Here is a 20,217-nt window from a genome sequence, read left to right as displayed (position 1 = left end):
TGTTACTGCCGTCCAGACGTCGACTCCAACAATTGTGTCTCTACCACCTCAATCGCTTACTCCGTCGGTGGTAGTAGCACGATTTGTTGAGTCTACAGTCACTACTACTGCAGGGTTACCAAGTGTACCACCTGCGGTCACTTCTGCTGCTGATGTCCCGCCAACTCCAACGCCTACTTCAGACTCCGAAAGGATAGCTTCACTAGAGCGGATCGTAGCTGAGCAGTCCAAGACTATTCAAAGCCTAGTGGAAGCAAACCAACTACAGGCCTCCCTCCTGGTCGAGCATGGGAAGTTTATAGACGCTATGAAAGCGTTCTTGGCATCTCAGGGGGAGATGAGCTGTAGGGGAGATGAGTTGAGGACAAAACGGAGAGAAGATCATGACGATGATCCCAATGCACCGGAAGGTGCAGGTGGTGAGCTGCCAAGAACTTCTATAGATCTTGGTACTTCCACAGGTGAGGGGGAGTCTACAAGCGCAGCTGGTGATGATGTGGTAGATATTGATGATGATGATGATGTTGATGATGTAATCGACGCGTTGAAAGAGCTAGATGATGATGATGATTTTATGCTTGAAGAAGATGTGCTGCCGAGTGATGAGATTGAGAAGATCGGTGAGCAAATTATTGTTGAAAATGTGATAGAAGAAGGGGAGATAGTAGATGAAGATATTGAACACGAGATTCCAGAGGTTGAGATGCCCGATATGGGCGATGAGACAGTTGTGGAAGATACTGAATGGGAAGAGCAGCCGAATTGGAAGGAAGATTGTGCTCAATGGTTCGTAAAGACGAAGAAACCGGCGGTCCCTAAAATGTTCAAAAAGAGTTACAATATTAAGGGATACGCTGAAGCAAAGAAAGGTATTATCTGCTGGATATATGATGAGCAGCTGCGGCTCTTCGTGATCAAAAGATATGACGGGATTCAGTACTTCAGGAGAACTTTGAGATCATTAAACACACTGCCTGAATGTGAGGTTAAAGACTTAGCCAGATTGGGGTTGATAAATCGAAGTGACAATAACATGGCTAGAGTCATCGGAAAGATCGTATGGAAAGAGAGCATTAAGGAGAAGAAGTTTGAGCTGCTGAAACCACAAAAGGGGAAACTTGTCGAAGACAAGGATAGAGGTTTGAGAGCTGATGGAAAGCCTTGGATGGTTATGAAGTATAAACCGATCCGGTGCCTTAAAGAAGTACCGATGAAGCTTATGCCCAAGGACGTGCTCAAAGACCTAAAATGGTGGTTCGTGGATTGTGAAACAGCGGAGGCGGTAATGGAAGATGAGGATGAACAAGAAGTGCTTAGGGTTTACGACCCGATGCATCTTGTTAATCTATCGCAAGCTGATCTGAAGATGCTCAACGAAAAGAAGATCTTCTACATTCCTGCTTGGAAGGATCAAGCAAGGAAATATCAAAGGGTGGTGTCGGTATGTGTTAGAGAAGGAGCGCACGCGTAAAGATACAAGATTACAAGACTCAAGCTTTGAAGATCAAGATATGAAGCTACTGCCAAGGGGGAGTCTGTTGGTACATGTATGTCAGTAGTTCATAGTCTAACGTTTGTAATCGAGTCTGTAATGTAATTATGTTTTTGATTATGTTTATGTTTATGTAACGAGCGAAGTTGTCAACAAGTTCGCTTAGGCGAACTTGTTGAACAAGCGAAGTTGTTAACAAGTTCGCTCAGGCGAACTTGTTGAACAAGCGAAGTTATGGACAACTTCGCCTGAGGCGAAGTTGTCGTGTTTATATATACTGTTCACCGTAACAGTTGAGGAGAGTTCGTGAGGTTGGTTAGGGTTCGTTTCAGTTGATTAGTTCGAGAGTTACGTGTTTACAAGTCAGAGTCTGTAATAGTGACCTCGAGTCACGTGTTCGGGTTATCAATATAACGTGTTTCGGTTATTGCTCGTGTGTTTGTTTTATACGTATTCTACGCTCGTATCTACCTACGCAGGGATTCCGCACCTGCGCAGATAGCGACATCCCGTGTACGATCCGTCCAGGAACCTACATGAGTCAGCTGATGATGTGTTAACGGCTGATGATATTGGAAAGATTGGGGAACAGATAGAGATTGATAGTAATTTAGAATAAGGGGAGATCGTTGATGATGGTGTAGAGCATGATATTCCAAATGTTGATAAAGGGAACTTGAGTCAGGATGCAAATATGTCAGATGAGTCCGAGTGGGAAGAGCAGCCGATATGGAAAGAAGGCTGTGCTCAGTGGTTCTTCAAGAAAAAGAAGCCTGTAGTTTCAACAATGTTTAAGAAGAGTTACAACATCAAGGGGTACGCTGAGTCCAAGAAAGGTATCATCTGCTGGTTGTATGACTACCAGTTGAAGTTGTTTGTGATTAAGCGTTATGATGGAATTCAGTATTTTAAGAAGGCATTAAGATCGCTCAACACCTTGCCTGAGTGTGAGGTGAAAGATTTGGCTCGTTTGAGATTGATTAATAGGAGTGATGATGATATTGCAAGAATAATTGGAAAGATAGTATGGAAGGAAGCTATTAAGGAGAAAAAGTTTGAACTTCTAAAGCCTCAGAAAGGAAGGTTGATTGAAGATATGGATCGGGGAATGCGGACTGATGGCAAGCCCTGGATGGTAATGAAGTATAAGCCAATTCGTTGCTTGAAAGAGGTGCCGATGAAGATGATGCCCAAGGATGTGTTAAAAGATCTCAAGTGGTGGTACGTTGATTGTCAGACAGCTGAAGCTGTTATGGAAGATGAGGACGAACAGGAGATTCCTGAGAGTGTATGATCCCATGCACTTGGTTAATTTGTCTCAAGCTGATTTGCAGGTACAGAATGATAAGAAGATATTTTACATTCCTGCGTGAAAGGATGAAGCCAAGAAGTACCAGAGGGTGGTCTCTGTCTATGTAAGGCAGGGCATTCATGCTTGAAGACGGATGGCACGTGATTTTTGAGATTACAAGACACGAGAATGAAGATAGACATATGAAGCTACTGCCAAGGGGGAGTCTGTTGGTGCATGATGTCAGTAGTTCAGTATCTTGTGTTTTGTCTGTGTCTGTAATCGTTTAGTCTTGTTTGTTTTGTGTCGAATACTGTTGAGTTTGTATGTTCGCTGATTTGTTTGAGCAAACTTAGGGAGTAGCGAAGTTAGACAACTTCTCCTAGTATGTCAGGCGAAGTTGTCGAGGTATATATATACCTCAACTTCGGCCATTTTGTAAGATGTTTTTTTAGTTTTTGGTGAACGATTTGTTTTGTGATCTTGTGTATCACGTGTTGGCGATTAGCAATATATCAAGTTTACAGTATTATCCAGTGTGTTTGTTTTACCGATTCAACGTATTACTTGTCTTACACTCATATCGTATTACGTGGGGATTCCGCACCCTCGTGTTACGAGATAACCCTGTGTAGATCCGGCTGGGAACCTACAAATTGCAATTTGCATCCTTGTGGTTACCCCCTATTGCAGGATTCCACCCCATTTCTATTAGCTGGCAATCACATCTTGACATCTGCAAGATGCAGCAATTTGAACCCCGACATTAATCGAGATGGGTGTGGAATCCTTCAATAGGGTGTTGACTATTGACCACATGGTTGCAAATCAACTCAAGTTTGTATTACTTTTTGCTAATATCTTTTTGTTATTCAATTTATTTGTTTTTGGTTATGAAAACTTGAGCTTAAGTTTCAAACAACTTCTCAAAAAACATTGAAAAGGCCAATATATATAGATGTGAATTGTTTAATATAGTTTTTATCAATCATATTTAAGTGTGAAAACAATATTAATAAAAAAAATTACGAAATAAATAAAATCACACTTTAAAGATTCTCATGCAACATGCAATCTTGGTATGAGATCGGACCGGAAATCTCGATCTCGAAATTTACAAATTCTTGGTACCGGTACTGATACGGTATAGGGACAGTACCAGTATTGAAGGTAAACAATTCGGGAAATACCGGTACTATACTGTACCGGTACCGTACCGATCCCGAAACACAAAACTTTGGTACTGATTCGGTACCGACAGTAACAAATCGGTACCGGTACAGTATTTGCTCATCCCTAATGCAAACTACGTATTAAGACAAATCTATAATGTATAATAAATAAATCTACTTTTGGCTAGGAGTGTTACTTGTAAGTCCCCCCGCCCCGGGGCGTCGCCGATCGATACGAGATCCGCACGATGTCTTGGAGTGCGGAATCCTCCTAGACTCGTTTATTGGTGTAAAAGACGAAGAACACGATTATACACGTACATAAACACATACACGAACAAATACACGAACAAATACAAGAACGGGAAATCAAATCTGCAGATTCTTATATAATAATCAAACAAACACGTTACATACCGTAACCAAACAGAAAACACGACTGACCCGAGGTGAGCTCTACCTCGGGTCGTCTCACACGACTCTCCTTGTCTCTTACTCTCTCTAAACAAACAAACTGCTCAAAACACACACTAATTTCTGGATTCCTAAACCTAAACAAGACACACGTATATATATATAAAACATTCTCGGGCCTGGGCTTCAGTAGGCGAAGTTGTGCTAACTTCGCCTATGGCGAAGTTGTTCTAACTTCGCCTAAGGCGAAGTTGTGCTAACTTCGCCTGTGGCGTTCCGCTGGTCAGAATTGCATAGCGACGGTCACAAAATGCACCAACAGTCTCCCCTTTGACCGTTGCTCTCAATTCTAACAAACACAAAAGATCATCTGTTACACGACATGCACCAACAGTCCCCCTCTTAACTGATGATCTTCTGTTTGCAGTCAACCAGCCGTGTCTGAATCTGTCATGTAGCTTCACAAATCTACCAATCACCCAGCGTCTTCCATATCAGATCTTCCCTTCAGTGTAAGCTTCTCCGACTATAACGATTGAGGTCTTTGAAATGCATGCATCCTCGTGCCAATAGATCATCTCAACCAATCACGTGAGTCCATCTGACTTCACCAATCACGTGCTATTGCTCAATTGTGTGGTTCGGGATATTCACGCGGGTGTAGAAATCGTCCCATTTCGACTATTCGCGGGACGTGTTTTCTGTGTTTTTGTGTCATTCTTACCTCCTACCATTGTATTCAACCCTTTACACCGTCAAAAACCTCGAAAAACCCAGAAATCAGATCTGTAGAAACTTCGTGTTCATCAGGCGATTGTAGGTTCCCTGGATGGATCTGCACGGGATATCTCAATCTACACAGGTGCGGAATCCCTGCGTAGGTTGTTACGAGCGTAGAACACGAATCAAACAAACACACGATACGAATAAACGAACACACGTTATATTATAACCGAAACACGTGATATAATCACTGAATACAGACTCAATACTCTCTGGTTCTCACGTCTCTCGACTCACACACGTCTGTATACGATTACCTTAAACACTCTAAACAAGCCGTGACCTAGCGTATAAATACACGACAACTTCGCCTGATATGTTCAGGCGAAGTTGTTGCTAACTTCGCTTGACTAACAAGTTCGCCTGATAAGCGAACTTGTTAGTAACTTCGCTTAAACATAAACAAAACACAATTAACATTACACACTGGATTACAGACACTAGACTATGAACTACTGACATTATGCACCAACAGACTCCCCCTTGGCAGTAGCTTCATATCTTTATCTTTAAGCACTTGTCTTGTAATCTTCATGCATGCACTCCCTCTCTTACACAGACCGTGACTACTCGCTGATATTTCCTCGCTTCGCCTTTCCAAGCAGGAATATAGAATATCTTCTTCTCGTTTAACACCTGCAGATCAGCTTTAGATAAATTAACAAGATGCATCGGATCATACACTCTTAGCACTTCTTGTTCGTCTTCGTCTTCCATCACGGCTTCAGCAGTCTGGCAATCCACATACCACCATTTCAGATCTTTCAGCACATCTTGAGGCATAGTCTTCATTGGAACCTCTTTCAAACACCGAATCGGCTTATATTTCATCACCATCCAAGGTTTGCCATCTGCTCTCATTCCTCTTTCAGTATCTTCAACTAATTTCCCTTTCTGTGGTTTTAACAACTCAAACTTTTTCTCTTTAATACTTTCTTTCCATACTATCTTCCCAATAACTCTGGCCATATTATCATCACTTCTATTAATCAACCCCAGTCTGGCCAAATCCTTTACCTCACACTCAGGTAAGGTATTTAGAGATCTCAACGTCCTCTTAAAGTATTGGATCCCATCATATCTTTTCACCACGAACACTTTTAGCTGTTCATCATATAACCAACAGATAATGCCTTTCTTTGACTCAGCGTACCCTTTAATATTATAACTTTTCTTGAACATTGTAGGTACCACTGGCTTCTTCGTTTTGATAAACCAATGAGCATAGCCTTCCTTCCATCTAGGCTGCTCCTCCCATTCTGTATCATCGCTTCCAATATGTTTACTCATATCAGCTTTCTCAACATCTGGTATCTCATGCTCCACATTCTCTTCTACTATTTCACCTTCTTCAACATCATCTTCTATCACTATCTGTGCACCAATCTTCTCAATTTCTTCTAATGGCAGCACATCATCATCACACACATCATCAACATCTAACATATCATCATCCAACTCCTTCAAGGCATCGATCACATCATCTCCCATCTCCTCGTCATCTACCATCACCACCTCATCACCACCAGAATCGCCAGCTGCACCAGCAGACTCCCCCTGAGCTGTGGTTGTCCCAAGAGCTTGAGTAGTTCTTGGCAACTCACCACCTGCACCTTTCGATGTATTGGGATCATCATCTCTGTCATTCTTCTTCTTTGTCCTGAGCTCGTCGCCTTTACAGCTCGTCTCCTCCTGAGATGCCAAGAACTCCTTCATAGCATCTATAATTTTTCCATGTTCAACCAGGAGGGACGACTGTAGTTTGAACATTTTGTGATGAACTGTTTGACCTTAAGTATTCTTTATATAGGGGCGGAGTTACACAGGCGAAATTGTGGATAACTTCGCCTAGGGCGAAGTTATTCACAAGTTCGCCGATTTTACAAAATAAACCCCTATAGTTTGAACATTTTGCAATTAAGTTTTAAAAACTTCCCTTTAAGAATTAAATGACATGATCAAGTCCAAGTAACCAGTTATAAAATCATAAACTACCTAAGTACGAAAAACTTTTAAAAATTAAAGTACAAGGGATCAAATTTCAGTCTCGATAGGGACTACTACATTTTAGAAAAGATCCGAAAAGAAATCATACTAATTACGTGACTGTCACATAGATCCGTGTTTAGCTGTATTATGACATAAAGAAACAGGTTGTAGGCAGGTAAATAACTTAAGATGGTTTTCATCGTTTCTGTGATACGAGTTAAGTTCAATTAAGCTCAAAAATTAAGTGGGCAACAACTCAGAGATTATGATGCCTCCTATCTATTCTCAAAGCGTATTTGGCTTTCCCCAAGTCACCCCGAATTGACTTCGACCCGTAGTGTCTGATTAAGTTGTAAGTATTCTTCGATCTTTAGACTCTGCTTCCCGTTCTCTTTCTTACATCATGATTGACATTTCAAGTTAAAGAATGTCTCAATGACTTACAATTTTTTTTTTTTTTAATCAAACACATAGAGAACAACTGCAAGTCCCGAATCTGGATCACTGCAGTCTCTTGACACGCTTTCTTCACGGGAATCAGAACACTAACAGGCTCGTGTATGACTGGGTAATCGCTTTTCTGCCTATCATTCGGAAAGATATATATGAAGACATGCAGAACTCTTAAGAAGTTTCCACATAAAATCGAGTAGATTTAGTTAGTATCACTTCTACTTTTACGTACCATAAAAAGCTACCATGACATACAATGACTGTTCTAAAGCCTTTTAAGCCTAATAACTTCACTAGTTAAGCACACAGAATCAGTAAATCTATCATTTTCCAAGGTTGGATCAATTCTCTGTTAAAACATAGTAACAGAACTTCTTACGAAGTAGTAGACTTGAAAAATAATTTCATTTCCCTAAAAAAAAAATTTTGACTTCAATCGCCCCGATCAGTTCAAAGTCTTCAGGTAAACGGTTATCCTGAGGATCCAATGGATCCGCTGGACCGACCACATACAAGTATGTGTCCTTCTAACTAAGTATGAACGACTAATTTTCAGCGAAAGAATAAAAACACATCATAAACCGCCCCGGTCACATTCAGTCATCTGGTTAATGGCAACCCTCAAACTCCACAATTAGAAAATGAGGACCAAACATATCCGAGGATATGTCCTTCAAACTGAGGTAACCGACATAATTTTAAGCGATAGTGACATTTTTTTTTTATATATGCACAAAAAGCATGGTTACTCGGGATTGATCATCCCATTCAACTCAACAAGGTTTTGAAATCTTGATTTGTCAAACGCTTTAGTATATAAATCAGCGAAATTATCAAGCGTATCCACCTTTTCAAGCACAATCAGTTTCTTGTCAGCACAATCCCGTATAAAATGATGACGTATGTCAATATGTTTAGTTTTACTGTGCTTTACGGGATTATTAGTTACTGAGATCGCAGCAGTGTTATCAATACAAATTGGAGTAAGTGAGAAATTCAGACCATAGTCGCATAACTGTTGTTGAATCCACAGAACCTGGGAGCAGCAGTTGGATGCTGCCATGTATTCTGCCTCACATGTTGAAATGGCGACTGATGTCTGCTTCTTGCATTGCCAGGACACTAATCTGCCTCCTAGAAACTGACATCCTCCAGTAGTTGACTTCCGACTCTGATTGCACCCTCCATAATCAGAATCTGTGTAAGCCACCAACTCCAAGTCTCCTCCCTTCGCGTACCACAACCCCAGCTTAGGTTTGCCTTTGAGATATCGCAAGATCCTCTTCACACCCTTCATGTGAGATTCCTTTGGGTTTGCCTGAAAACGAGCACAAAGACAAACTGCAAACATAATATCAGGCCTAGAAGCAGTTAAGTACATTAAAGAACCTATAATAGCCCGATACTGAGTTGGGTCCACATCTGCGTCATTGTCTGTCTCAGCACCCAATTTATGGTTGACGCAGATTGGAGTATCGAATGGAGTGTTGTCCTCCATCTTGAAGCGTTTGAGCACATCATGGACATACTTGGTCTGATGAATGAACATCCCATCCTTCTTCTGATCAACCTGCAATCCTAAAAAGAAAGTTAGTTCACCCATAGCACTCATTTCAAACCTTTTCTTCATGACGGCCTCAAACTCCTGACACATGGAGACTTTTGATGCAGCAAAGATAATGTCATCCACGTAGACTTGCACCAGCAGGAAGTCGCTTCCTTCTCTCTTGAAGAACAACGTGCTATCTATCTTCCCTCTTTCAAACCCATTTTCAAGCAAGTAATCTGATAAGGTTGAGTACAAGGCACGAGGTGCCTGATGTAGTCCATACAACGCCTTGCTTAACTTGTACACGTGGTCTGGAAAGTCTGGGTCAGGAAAACCCGGAGGTTGCTCAACGTACACAACCTCATCAACTTTCCCATTTAGGAACGCACTTTTCACGTCTAACTGAAATACCTTCATCTTCTTATAAGCAGCAAATGCCAAAAACAATCTAATGGCTTCCAATCTTGCCACAGGAGCGAACACTTCATTATAATCAATCCCCTCTTGTTGATTAAAACCTTTAACGACTAGCCTCGCCTTGTTTCTTATAATAATCCCTTTCTCATATCTCTTGCACTTAAAAACCCATTTTGTGCCTATCGCATGCACATTCTTTGGTTTTTCAACCAAAGTCCAAACTTCCATTTTCTTGAATTGAGCCAGCTCTTCTTGCATGGCTTCAACCCACGAGCTGTCCTTTAGAGCCATTTGATAATTCTTTGGTTCAATCTGGCTGATAAAGCAGGTGTGTTGATTATGCCTGTCTCCTTAATGCTTGTGTAAACACAGGTGTGCTCATTCAAGCTACGTCTTGTTTGTACACCGGAGGACACATCACCAATCACATTCTCCAAAGGGTGATCTTTATGAATTCTCGTGGTCGGAACCGAACCGACATGCAAATTGTCTTCCAAGTTAGAAGAGAGCTCGTCAATGGTTGTTCCTTGCTGAGAGTGAAACGGATTGAAAAATTCTTCTTCAGGAGAGGCAGTAGGGGTATCGATAGCATTTGATGAGGAAGGTTGACATTTATCAAACAGCTGTCTTTGCACTAGATTTTCTTCCTCATCAAGGATCATCTTCGTAGCAACTCTTTCTTCTACTTCTGCACTATCCAAATAAGGTATGTTAAAATACTTAAAAAGTCTATCATAGTCAAAAAACTCAGCAGGTCCGTTGCTTGGTTTTGGCGGTTTGTAACTTGTGATATCGGTGTTACACACCTCAACCTTGCCGATCGATGTATTAAAGACACGTCTGTTGGGAGTCCCAACAACATAACCGACTAAGATTCCTTCATCGGCTACTTCACCAAATTTAGAATTTGTCTTTAAAATCGAACAAGGGGACCCGAATGGTTCAAGACCACTCAAGTTGGGCTTCCTCCCATGCATAAGCTCATAACACGTTTTATTAAGTCTTTTAACAGTCAAGACTCTATTCAGGATATAACAGGCTGTAGCAACAGCTTCAGCCCAGAACACCACAGGAAGCTTCGAATCAGCCAGCATAGTTCTGGCTCCTTCAATTAACGTTCTATTCTTCCTCTCAGCCACTCCATTCTGTTGCGGAGTATACGGAGCGCTGTACTGGTGCTCAATCCCTTTCTGAAGGCAGAAGATCTCCATTTTATAATTCTTGAACTCCTTTCCATTGTCACTCCTGATGAACTTAACCCTTTTATCCATAACGTTCTCAACTTTGGTAATCAAATTCTTCACCATCTGAGCCGTTTCATCTTTTGATTTCAGGAAATATACCCACGAATATCGTGAGTAATCATCAGTGATCACCAAGCAATAAGAAGTACCTCCTAGACTTTTTGCATTCACGGGACCGAAGAGATCCATGTGAAGCAATTCTAGAGTACTGACAATAGAATTGACCTTCTTGGTGTGATGGGATTTCTTGTGCTGCTTTCCCTTCTTGCACGCTAGACATTTGTCTTCAAAGTTGAAACTTTTCAAGGGAACGCCCAGCACAAGTCCATTCTTGACAATGTGGTTCATCTTCCGAAGATGAATGTGCCCCATTCTCCTATGCCACAATTCGGACTCCGATTCGCTCGCTTTTGTCATAAGGCATGATTCTTCCGTGGCCATTTCAGTCGACCTCATATCCATAATATACGTATTTCTCTCACGTGGAGCCTTCATCACAATCCACTCCTCTGGTATCTGAAAACCAAGATGCAACAAATCGCCTCATTCTTTGTAAAATGTACGGTGTACTCCTTATCACAGATCTGCAACACACTCAGCAGATTGTGCTTCAATTCTTCGACAAAGTTTACTTTCTCTAGAGTCATCTTTCCATTAGACACCGTTCCCATTCCTGTAATCTTGCCTCCACTTTCTCCAGCAAAGCTCACTCTCCCTCCTTGAACAGGTTTCAAATCGTGTAACAAGATTTTGTTACCCGTCATGTGCCGGGAACAGCCGCTATCCACAACCCAAAGATTATTGGCAGCCCTGTTCAACTGTTCCTCCACGATTAAAGCAAAAGATTAGAATCTAGGGACCCAAGACCAATTGGTCTTGGATCTATACATCCCGAACTTTGGCTTTCCAAAGTTAGTCTCTGTATAATTCCTGTAAGTCCTATTAGTATACCTCCTTGTAGATTGATTGTGAGGCCTTCCAAACCTTTGTGAATTGAAAGAATTATAACTTACTGTTTGGTTATCAGTAGTGTGAAACTGAGATTGGTTTCTTTGAAAACCTGAATCAGTCTGATTTCTGAATTTTGAATGGTTTTCACTTTTACCAGTATTATAATTACCATTAGGCATAGTCTTAGTTTTGGTATGCCTCACACCTCTGAATCGCTGCTTCAGAGGGCAATCTGCAACTAGGTGCCCTAATTGATTACACCTAAAACAACACCTATGCTCAACTTTCTTTTCAACAGTTGTTTTGGATGTCGAGGCTGTACTACCGCCCGTTCGTCTCACATATGGTGGGACATAAGGGTTTAGCGGAGAACTCTTTATAGTTGTTTTATCTTTCTCTCCACTATTTGGTAATACAACCTCCTCCTTTGTCTTACCCGACTCGAATGACTTATCCGAATCTGATGAGACCGGACTCGGAACAGAAATTTTAACACTTGACACAGGCGGACTTGTTTTGCCTCTACTAACATCTGGTTCTTTACTAGTTACCTCAATTGGAACTGTCTAAACAACCTCAAAGTCAACAGATTTCTGATTACTAGGATTAAAAGTGTAATTGTGATTATAAGGTGGTGGAACCTCATGATAACCAATTCCTCCCCTCTTAACTGAGGAACCTTGATCACTAACAAGGTGATCAAGAATAGCAGAGGAATTTCTGAACTGCTCAAGTTTTCTATTCAGTTCCACCACTTTCACCTGGTGATCAGCAATCTGTTTTTCTCTTTCAGCTATTAGTTTGGTTTTTTCTTCCAAAACTTCATAGCTTAGATCAATCACTTGAATTTTTTCAGCAAGTTTTGCTTTTAGACTTTTAATATCTTTTTCACAAGCTTTTATTTTAACTTTATAGCTATTTTCTCTTGCTTTTGTAAAATGATGATCTTCTTTTAGAATTTTAAACTCAGCATCCAAACTAACATACTGATTAGTTATAGTTGCTAATTGCTCAGACAAGTTTTCACATTTAGAACAAGTAGGTTTAGAACATACCTCGGAGAGCTGGTCTTTAGCATCAGCCATGAAAGCTTTTTCTTCTCCAGTAGCTTTCTCACTTTCTTCATTTTCCACATTCGCCAAATTTGCCTATTCAAAGATTTCTTCAGAATGCAGGTTCCAGTTATATTCACCATCTTCTCTGGAAATCATGGCACTATAATCTTTACTACCCCCATTATGCTGTGTAGACTTGCCTTGACCACGTTCTACACGCTCATTTCTGCACTCCTTAGCAAAGTGGCCGTTTTGCTGACAGTTGTAGCATCTTACCTTCGTCTTGTCAAACCCTGGCCTTCCACCGACAAACTTTCTTCCAGTCTTTTTCATAAACCGTTTCACTCTTCTCACGATCATAGCCATCTGCCATTGTAGATCCATTTCTTCCAGATCATCAGCATCAATCTGGTCATAGTCTTCATCCAACATAGCTGGATCAACAATCTTCCCCTGAATGTAGTTCTCATAGGAAGCAATAAAAGAAGCATAGAGAGCAAACTGCTCTTCAGCAGATTTGACACTCATAGGCATCTTAGAGTAGTTGTTGCTAGGAATACTTGGAGAGCAACTACTCTTGCTTGCTTGCGGTTTAGATGCACTAGATCCACCTGCTACAAAGCAAACATCACCATTCGTGTTGACTGACACATGCCCCTCATGTGATGAGTTGGCGCCCGACTCTCCCTTCGAGTAGTAGGCAGCTGATTCAGTCTTCGAACCTGAACTAGAGTTGACTTTAGCACCATACATACCTGGATCTTGAACCTGATCCGTAGGTGTCTCCTTTCTAACCATGTTAAGCTCAAAGGTTCGGAGCTTGTTAACTGCTGTCTCAAGGTCATAGTCAGCAAAGTCTTTATCTTCTCTCATCAACACAGTATACATCTCCCAATTTGGTGGGCGAGCATCAAGAAGCTTCTCAACAATCTCATCTTCTTTGTATGCAATTGAATAGTTGCTGAGTTCAGTCATCAGATGATAATATCTGGTGATGATATCATCAAGTGATTCGTTTTTCAGATACTTGAAGACCGAGAATTTAGTTTTGAGCAATTTGATCTTCGAAGCATGGATTCCCACATTTCCTTCAAACCGGTTCTCAAGAGCTTCCCAAAGCTCTCTTGCTGTCTTGTACTTTCTAAAAGTATGAAGGATCTCTTGTGGAAGAGCCATAGTGATAGCAGCATGAGCCTTGCTCTCGGCCTCATACATCTTTTTCTCTTCTTCTTCCATTTTGCTGTACTTTTTGATCTGATCACGACCTTCGTACTCCATAGTTGGTGGAATATAACCATCCTGGATGCATACCCACATTTTCGCATCCTGGTACTTGACATATTGTTCGAACCGATCCTTCCAAGCAACGAAGTCGGTTCCTTTAAGCAACTTTGGGGCCTTAGTAGCTGACCCTGCTTCTACTTCCATCTTAACTAACTCTGAGATGTTAATTGACGACATCTTTCTCAAAAACTAAGAAACCCAAAAAACAAAAAAAATTTCTTCTGAAAAGTACTGTAGGCGAAGTTACGGATAACTTCGCTTAAGTCTTAACTTCGCTGAAGAACTTCGCTGATTCTTAACTTCGCTTGAGGTAAGCGAACTTAGGAGTTAGGCGGAGTTGTAGAGAACTTCGCTTGAGTTAGGCGAACTTGAGAAGGTAGGCGAAGTTGTGGATAACTTCGCTTAACCTTATATCTTCACCGAAACCCTACGAACAGTGACGGCAACTTCGCCTGATGAACACGAAGTTTCTACAGATCTGATTTCTGGGTTTTTCGAGGTTTTTGACGGTGTAAAGGGTTGAATACGATGGTAGGAGGTAAGAATGACACAAAAACACAGAAAACACGTCCCGCGAATAGTCGAAACGGGACGATTTCTACACCCGCGTGAATATCCCGAACCACACAATTGAGCAATAGCTCTGATACCAATTGTAGGTTCCCTGGATGGATCTGCACGGGATATCTCGATCTACACAGGTGCGGAATCCCTGCGTAGGTTGTTACGAGCGTAGAACACGAATCTAACAAACACACGATACGAATAAACGAACACACGTTATATTATAACCGAAACACGTGATATAATCACTGAATACAGACTCAATACTCTCTGGTTCTCACGTCTCTCGACTCACACACGTCTGTATACGATTACCTTAAAACAAACTCTAAACAAGCCGTGACCTAGCGTATAAATACACGACAACTTCGCCTGATATGTTCAGGCGAAGTTGTTGCTAACTTCGCTTGACTAACAAGTTCGCCTGATAAGCGAACTTGTCAGTAACTTCGCTTAAACATAAACAAAACACAATTAACATTACAGACTGGATTACAGACACTAGACTATGAACTACTGACATTATGCACCAACATTACTTAATACATCTCAAATTACCTCTTTCTTGCCCACATCACACACACACACACACATATATATATATATATATATATATATATATATATATATATATATTAATTGAGAGATTTCTGTTATCTTAGTAAACACGCCACTGTTCATGGATTTTACAAACAACAAATAAGCACACAGTACAACATGTATACATATTAAAACAATATATTTGAACAGAGTTAGGGGCTGTTGTTTACATCTGAATGGTTCCAAACAGAAAATATCTTAAGTATTAATATTAGGTTTGAATCATTCAGACTTCTTGTTATTGCTGAATGGGTGAATGGGACATAGGCTAATTCAGAACTGACTCATTCAGATCTGAATGAACCAAACAGCCCTAAGTTATTACTGTACACACACTCCAATGATGAAAACCCTGCTTCGTTACATCTCCTCCCATCACCATCAATGGCCACCACGTCGACAATTATGGATCTGATTTTCACTATTGCCAAATAGAACCCTAGGTGGCGATTGATATAATGCTAAATGTTTATGTTTCCCTTATATATTTTAATTAAGATTTTAATAGTTTTTAATCTTTTTTAGTCGATATTTGTATACTACTAACATTTTTATGTTTCATAGGTTCCGGGATTTGATCGTGATTAAAAAGGGCGAAAAACGAGCTAAAACGAGCCGAAACGGAGATCTGGAACGCGTCAGGAAAGGTCAGAACAGAGAACCGGTCAGACCGGGCCGGTCTGACCGACCCACTTGGTGGAGCACGCCACACCGCACGGAGGGGTGCCCATATCCCGTCGCGCGGCGCCTAGGAAAAGCTGGAGGATTTTTTAATTTCGTTTTTTATCACTTGTTGGGCCTTGTTTTGGGTATTTAAACATCTTTAACTTAAACCTGAACATACCCTGAATGCCATAAGCCGAATTGAAGAGTTTTTGGAGCTACCTTACGAGTCTTGTGGTGATTTTAAAGGCAAGAGAACATCCGATGAAAAGCTAGACGTTTAAGATCGAAGAATACGGGTTTTATCGCCTTTAATATTTCGTTTCTCATTATTTCACCATGTTTTCAGTTTTATTTGCTTTGTTTGATTTAGACTATATGATGCTAGGCTAAACTTCATAAACTACCTAGGTCGTGATGAACCTTTGTTCAGTTTGATTTTGATTGGGATTTCTTTTCGTTATGGATTTTATGTTCTAAGTAAAGTGTTGAGTTTGAATTAATTGATGCATATGATTGCTTGGTTTTATTTACTTGGATTTATTGTTTCACATTACCCTTGGTGATTGTTTCATAGGATAGGGTTTTGTTGGGTCATTTACTGTGTGTTCTTAACTAGTTTATAATTGATATGCATTAAAATCATAGAAACAATAAAATCAATTAAATAGATAAAAGTGAGCTGCTAGCCTAGAAAGTTGTAAGGTGATAGGTTATTGATAGATCTTTGTTGGTCAGGATTGCTAGATTTAGTTCTTTGTAAGGAGTCCGTCTAGGTTTGATTGTCAGCTTAGTCTATTAAGTCAGTTGAGTCTTCTTAACTATCTTTGATTTCCGCGCTGTAAGGTAGGATTTCGTCATGAAGATACTTAGACATAAATTATTAAATAACCGTAAGGAAGTTTAATTCATAAAACTGGTAAGTCTTAAAACTTGTTAGAAATCCATAGGTGTCTTCTTGAAGGTCAAGGGTCCTGTTCGGGTTTTCTGTCAAGGGTCTATTTTACGATCCCAGTTCCATAACTTAAGTTTCCCATTTGATTGATTGTCGTAACTTTGGGGATTCTAGCCTAGGTAGTTATCTTCATCATCTGAATTAATCAAAGTTTTCTAAATTGTTTATTAGTTTAAAGTAATTAGGGTTAAATGTTTATTAATTAATTAATTGAGTTTAAGGTTATGGTTATGTTTTATTATTATTATTATTATATTAATTAGGGTTAGGTTTTAATTAGTTTAATATTTAAGTAAACATTAGTTAATCATTAGTAAGTTTTAATTATTAATTAATTAGTATTTAGAGTTTTAATTAATTAGTAAAATAAATCCCCCTCAAATATTATTAATAAATAGTCACGTCTTGTAGTTGAGTCTAATTTGCTAGTTTCGTAATTTATAGAGTCTCGTGGGTTCGATATCCAGACTTACTTAGCTGTACTAGAGTCGACCGGTTCACTTGCCGGTTAGTAGCTTAAGTTAAGTTTAAGGGTCTAGAGTATTACTTAATGTCTAGATTAGTATAATTTTAGTTAATAATTATTTGACTACTTCAAGCACATCAAGTTTTTGGCGCCATTGCCGGGGACTCTTGGCGATTGCTTTATTAGTTTTGATTGGACTTACTTGCTATATACGTGCTATTGTGTTTTTGCTTTTGAGTTTTTAGGGTTTTAGTTAATTAGCTTTTTACGTGTTTATTTTTTTTATTGTGAGTCGTAGGTGTCTAATTGTCCGTGTCTTTTGCTTGTTTAGATTCTTGTAATTATGTGTGAAATTTGTAATGAACCTTACTTTACCATTAAATGTCCATATAATAGTAACATTAATTGTGATACATGTGGTGATCCTCATTTACACTATGATTGTCCATACAAGGGTTCTCGCTTTATTTGTTATAGATGCGCTGGTTGTCATATGACTCGTGCTTGTCCATATAATCGTACTAACCCTTTTGTGCAGCCGGTGCAAAATTTTTCACAGGGACCTTTTCCGTATTATTTTGATAATTCGTATCAGCGACCTCAGCAAAACCAGGAGCAGTGTTATGATCAATTTTCTAAAAGCCTTTCTGATAAGGATGTAACTGCTGTGGGTAGGATAGAAAAGATGTTGGTCCAATACATGGCTACAGATACCCAAAAGATGCTCGTTGAGCATGATACCATTTTCAAAAATCACCAGGATATTATTACAAATCTCCAACGTCAAGTAGAAGAAATTTCTAGGAGACTGGATGAAGAAGATGAAATAGAGAGGTTGAGATCCTTGGAATATGTTGAGCACTCAGATGAGGAGATCATTCAAGTAACGTAGACAAAAATGGATGTTGAAGTTCCACCTCCGGTTTCACATGCTATTATTGATTTTTGGAGTGACTCTGATGATGAGATAAACGAAGAGGAGAGTGTGCAGCTGGAGGAGCAACCGACACCTGGTTATAAGTATGATGCGGAAGGCAACTATTTGGGATACATGAATCGGTTAGGCGAGTTGTTCCCGACGTTTCCAGAAGAAGGGAAAGAGCCAATCATGGAATATGTAGATGAAGAAGAGGAGCTCATCCCGGATACGGAGACACGAGTGGCTGATGAAATCCCACCTCAGGTTTCACAGGTATATGTTGCTAATTGTACTGAGTTTTGTAGTGACTCCGATGATGATTGTGACGAGGAGGAGTGGGCTGCATATCTAAGATCAGTTATGGTGAAACCTGTGTTTGAGGAAGAGATAGAATTGGGAGAGTCATTCGAGCTAATGTTTGGTGTTGAGGATATGGTTAAGGTTGATAATGAGCTTAATGAGGAATATGAATTCTTAAATCTGGAGTTGGATGGATTGTCGGATTATGACGGGGGAGACACATTAGACGTTAATGAGGATGTTGCGTTTTTCGAGGCCCTCCTTGTAGAGGATAGTGTAGATGAGGATGTGGTGTTAGAGTAAGAATACTATTGTCGGCCCGTGGACTGTGTTTTGAATGCTTATCAGGAATCAAAACCACGGGAGAAGGTCGAGTATGATAGGTTACCTGAAAACCGAAGTTGCGTATACTTTAGAAGATGGTCTACAGGAATGGAAAAACCTTTGCATGTCAAACACGACCAGTCTTCTCGATATTTACAACGCATTCGGCTCTTGCCAGGTAAGTTTAAATATAGGTGGTCTGACCCGTTACTGACTTTTAATTCTAATTTTATATTTTGCGGTTCCATCATTGATATATTAATGTTTGATAAATTCCGGGTGGAACTAAACGGGTTAGATAGGGTCCAGATAAAGGAGAAACCTCCTGATTAAGTTCATGTGTGGGGAGGTTTCGTGGAGTTTGTATAATTAATCGAGTCACTAACGTAGTTTTTTGTAGTTTTTTTTTTTGTATTTTTGAGTTTTGCTAGGTAAAAGAAAGATTAAGTGATCTAGAGAGATGATCCCCAAGGAAGAGTATATTGAAAAAGACAAGTGTGGGGATGGAGTATCAGTGGAGCCGTATACTTTATATTTATTTATTTGCTGCTAATTATTCATGTTTTATATATTTGTCGGTTGATGTGAAACACTTTAATTGCATAATATCTATCATTATGATAAGATATATCTTTAGATATGATGTTTGTTTTGTTTGGCCGCTTGCGTTCTTGTGAGAGAGAAGGAGTTACCATTTGCTGAGCACGTACGTAGTTAGAGGGCATTCATGGAAAGAAGACCTTGGCATCATGTTTCATGCACATATTACCAGCTAAGTCTTTTCCTTTATCTAGCTTGTTAATTTTTTTTATTTTGTTTTTGTTTTTAATTTTTAGTTTTTAGTTTTTTTGTAGTCCGACTTTATTTTAGTTTTATTTTTATTTTAAGTCGTTATTATCCTTGCATTGAGGACAATGCAAAATTTAAGTGTGAGGATAAGATATTTGAGTCGTAGTTTAAATTGAGTTTTTGTTTGAAAAAAAAAATTTAGTAAAAATAAAAAAATTTAAAAAAAAATCTTAAAAAATGCTATAAAAATGTCCCTTGAATCTAGTTTTTTACGTTAAAGTGGGAGATGATGATATTTATCAGAAATTGGTTTTTCAAACTACTAATAATATGAGATAAATAAAAGAAAACGCACTTAACTTGGGATGTGTCGGTAGGCTCAGCCTTGAAAATGAAAGGGCAAATTTGATAAAATGGTTAAAACGGAAATCTTTTGTGGGTAAAGCGTTCTGTCCGTGGAAAATAAGTAATGAAAGGACGGGCCATACTCAAGCCTCAATATTTGTATGAAAAAGTGGAAATATTATAAGTTTAAAAAATCTG

At 39.7% G+C, this 20,217-nt stretch overlaps 1 protein-coding gene across 1 annotated transcript; it reads left to right on the top strand.

Moving 5' to 3' along the window:
• Positions 1–18,016: 18,016 nt before the first annotated feature.
• Positions 18,017–19,269, top strand: LOC143565122 (uncharacterized). The gene is made up of 2 exons (XM_077052215.1): positions 18,017–18,534; positions 18,643–19,269. Exons 1-2 carry the CDS (start codon positions 18,241–18,243, stop codon positions 18,862–18,864), a joined length of 516 nt encoding a protein of 171 aa, XP_076908330.1. The 5' UTR covers positions 18,017–18,240; the 3' UTR covers positions 18,865–19,269.
• Positions 19,270–20,217: the final 948 nt, after the last annotated feature.

Source organism: Bidens hawaiensis, unplaced genomic scaffold, assembly GCF_021521415.1.
Source record: "Bidens hawaiensis isolate Kalapana, Puna unplaced genomic scaffold, B.hawaiensis_p1.1 tig00000097_1, whole genome shotgun sequence".
In the NCBI taxonomy this organism is placed as follows: Eukaryota; Viridiplantae; Streptophyta; class Magnoliopsida; order Asterales; family Asteraceae; genus Bidens; species Bidens hawaiensis.
The sequence above is the reverse complement of the archived record's forward strand: the minus strand, read 5'-3'. Positions and strand labels throughout refer to the sequence as shown.

What these genes read in the sequence shown, in the direction of transcription:
- LOC143565122 (XM_077052215.1), top strand. Translation starts at nt 18,241, where the DNA reads ATGGATGTTGAAGTTCCACCTCCGGTTTCACATGCTATTATTGATTTT. An exon ending in TCCCACCTCAGGTTTCACAG is followed by an intron (nt 18,535 to 18,642) that starts GTATATGTTGCT and finishes CCTGTGTTTGAG; the next exon opens with GAAGAGATAGAATTGGGAGA.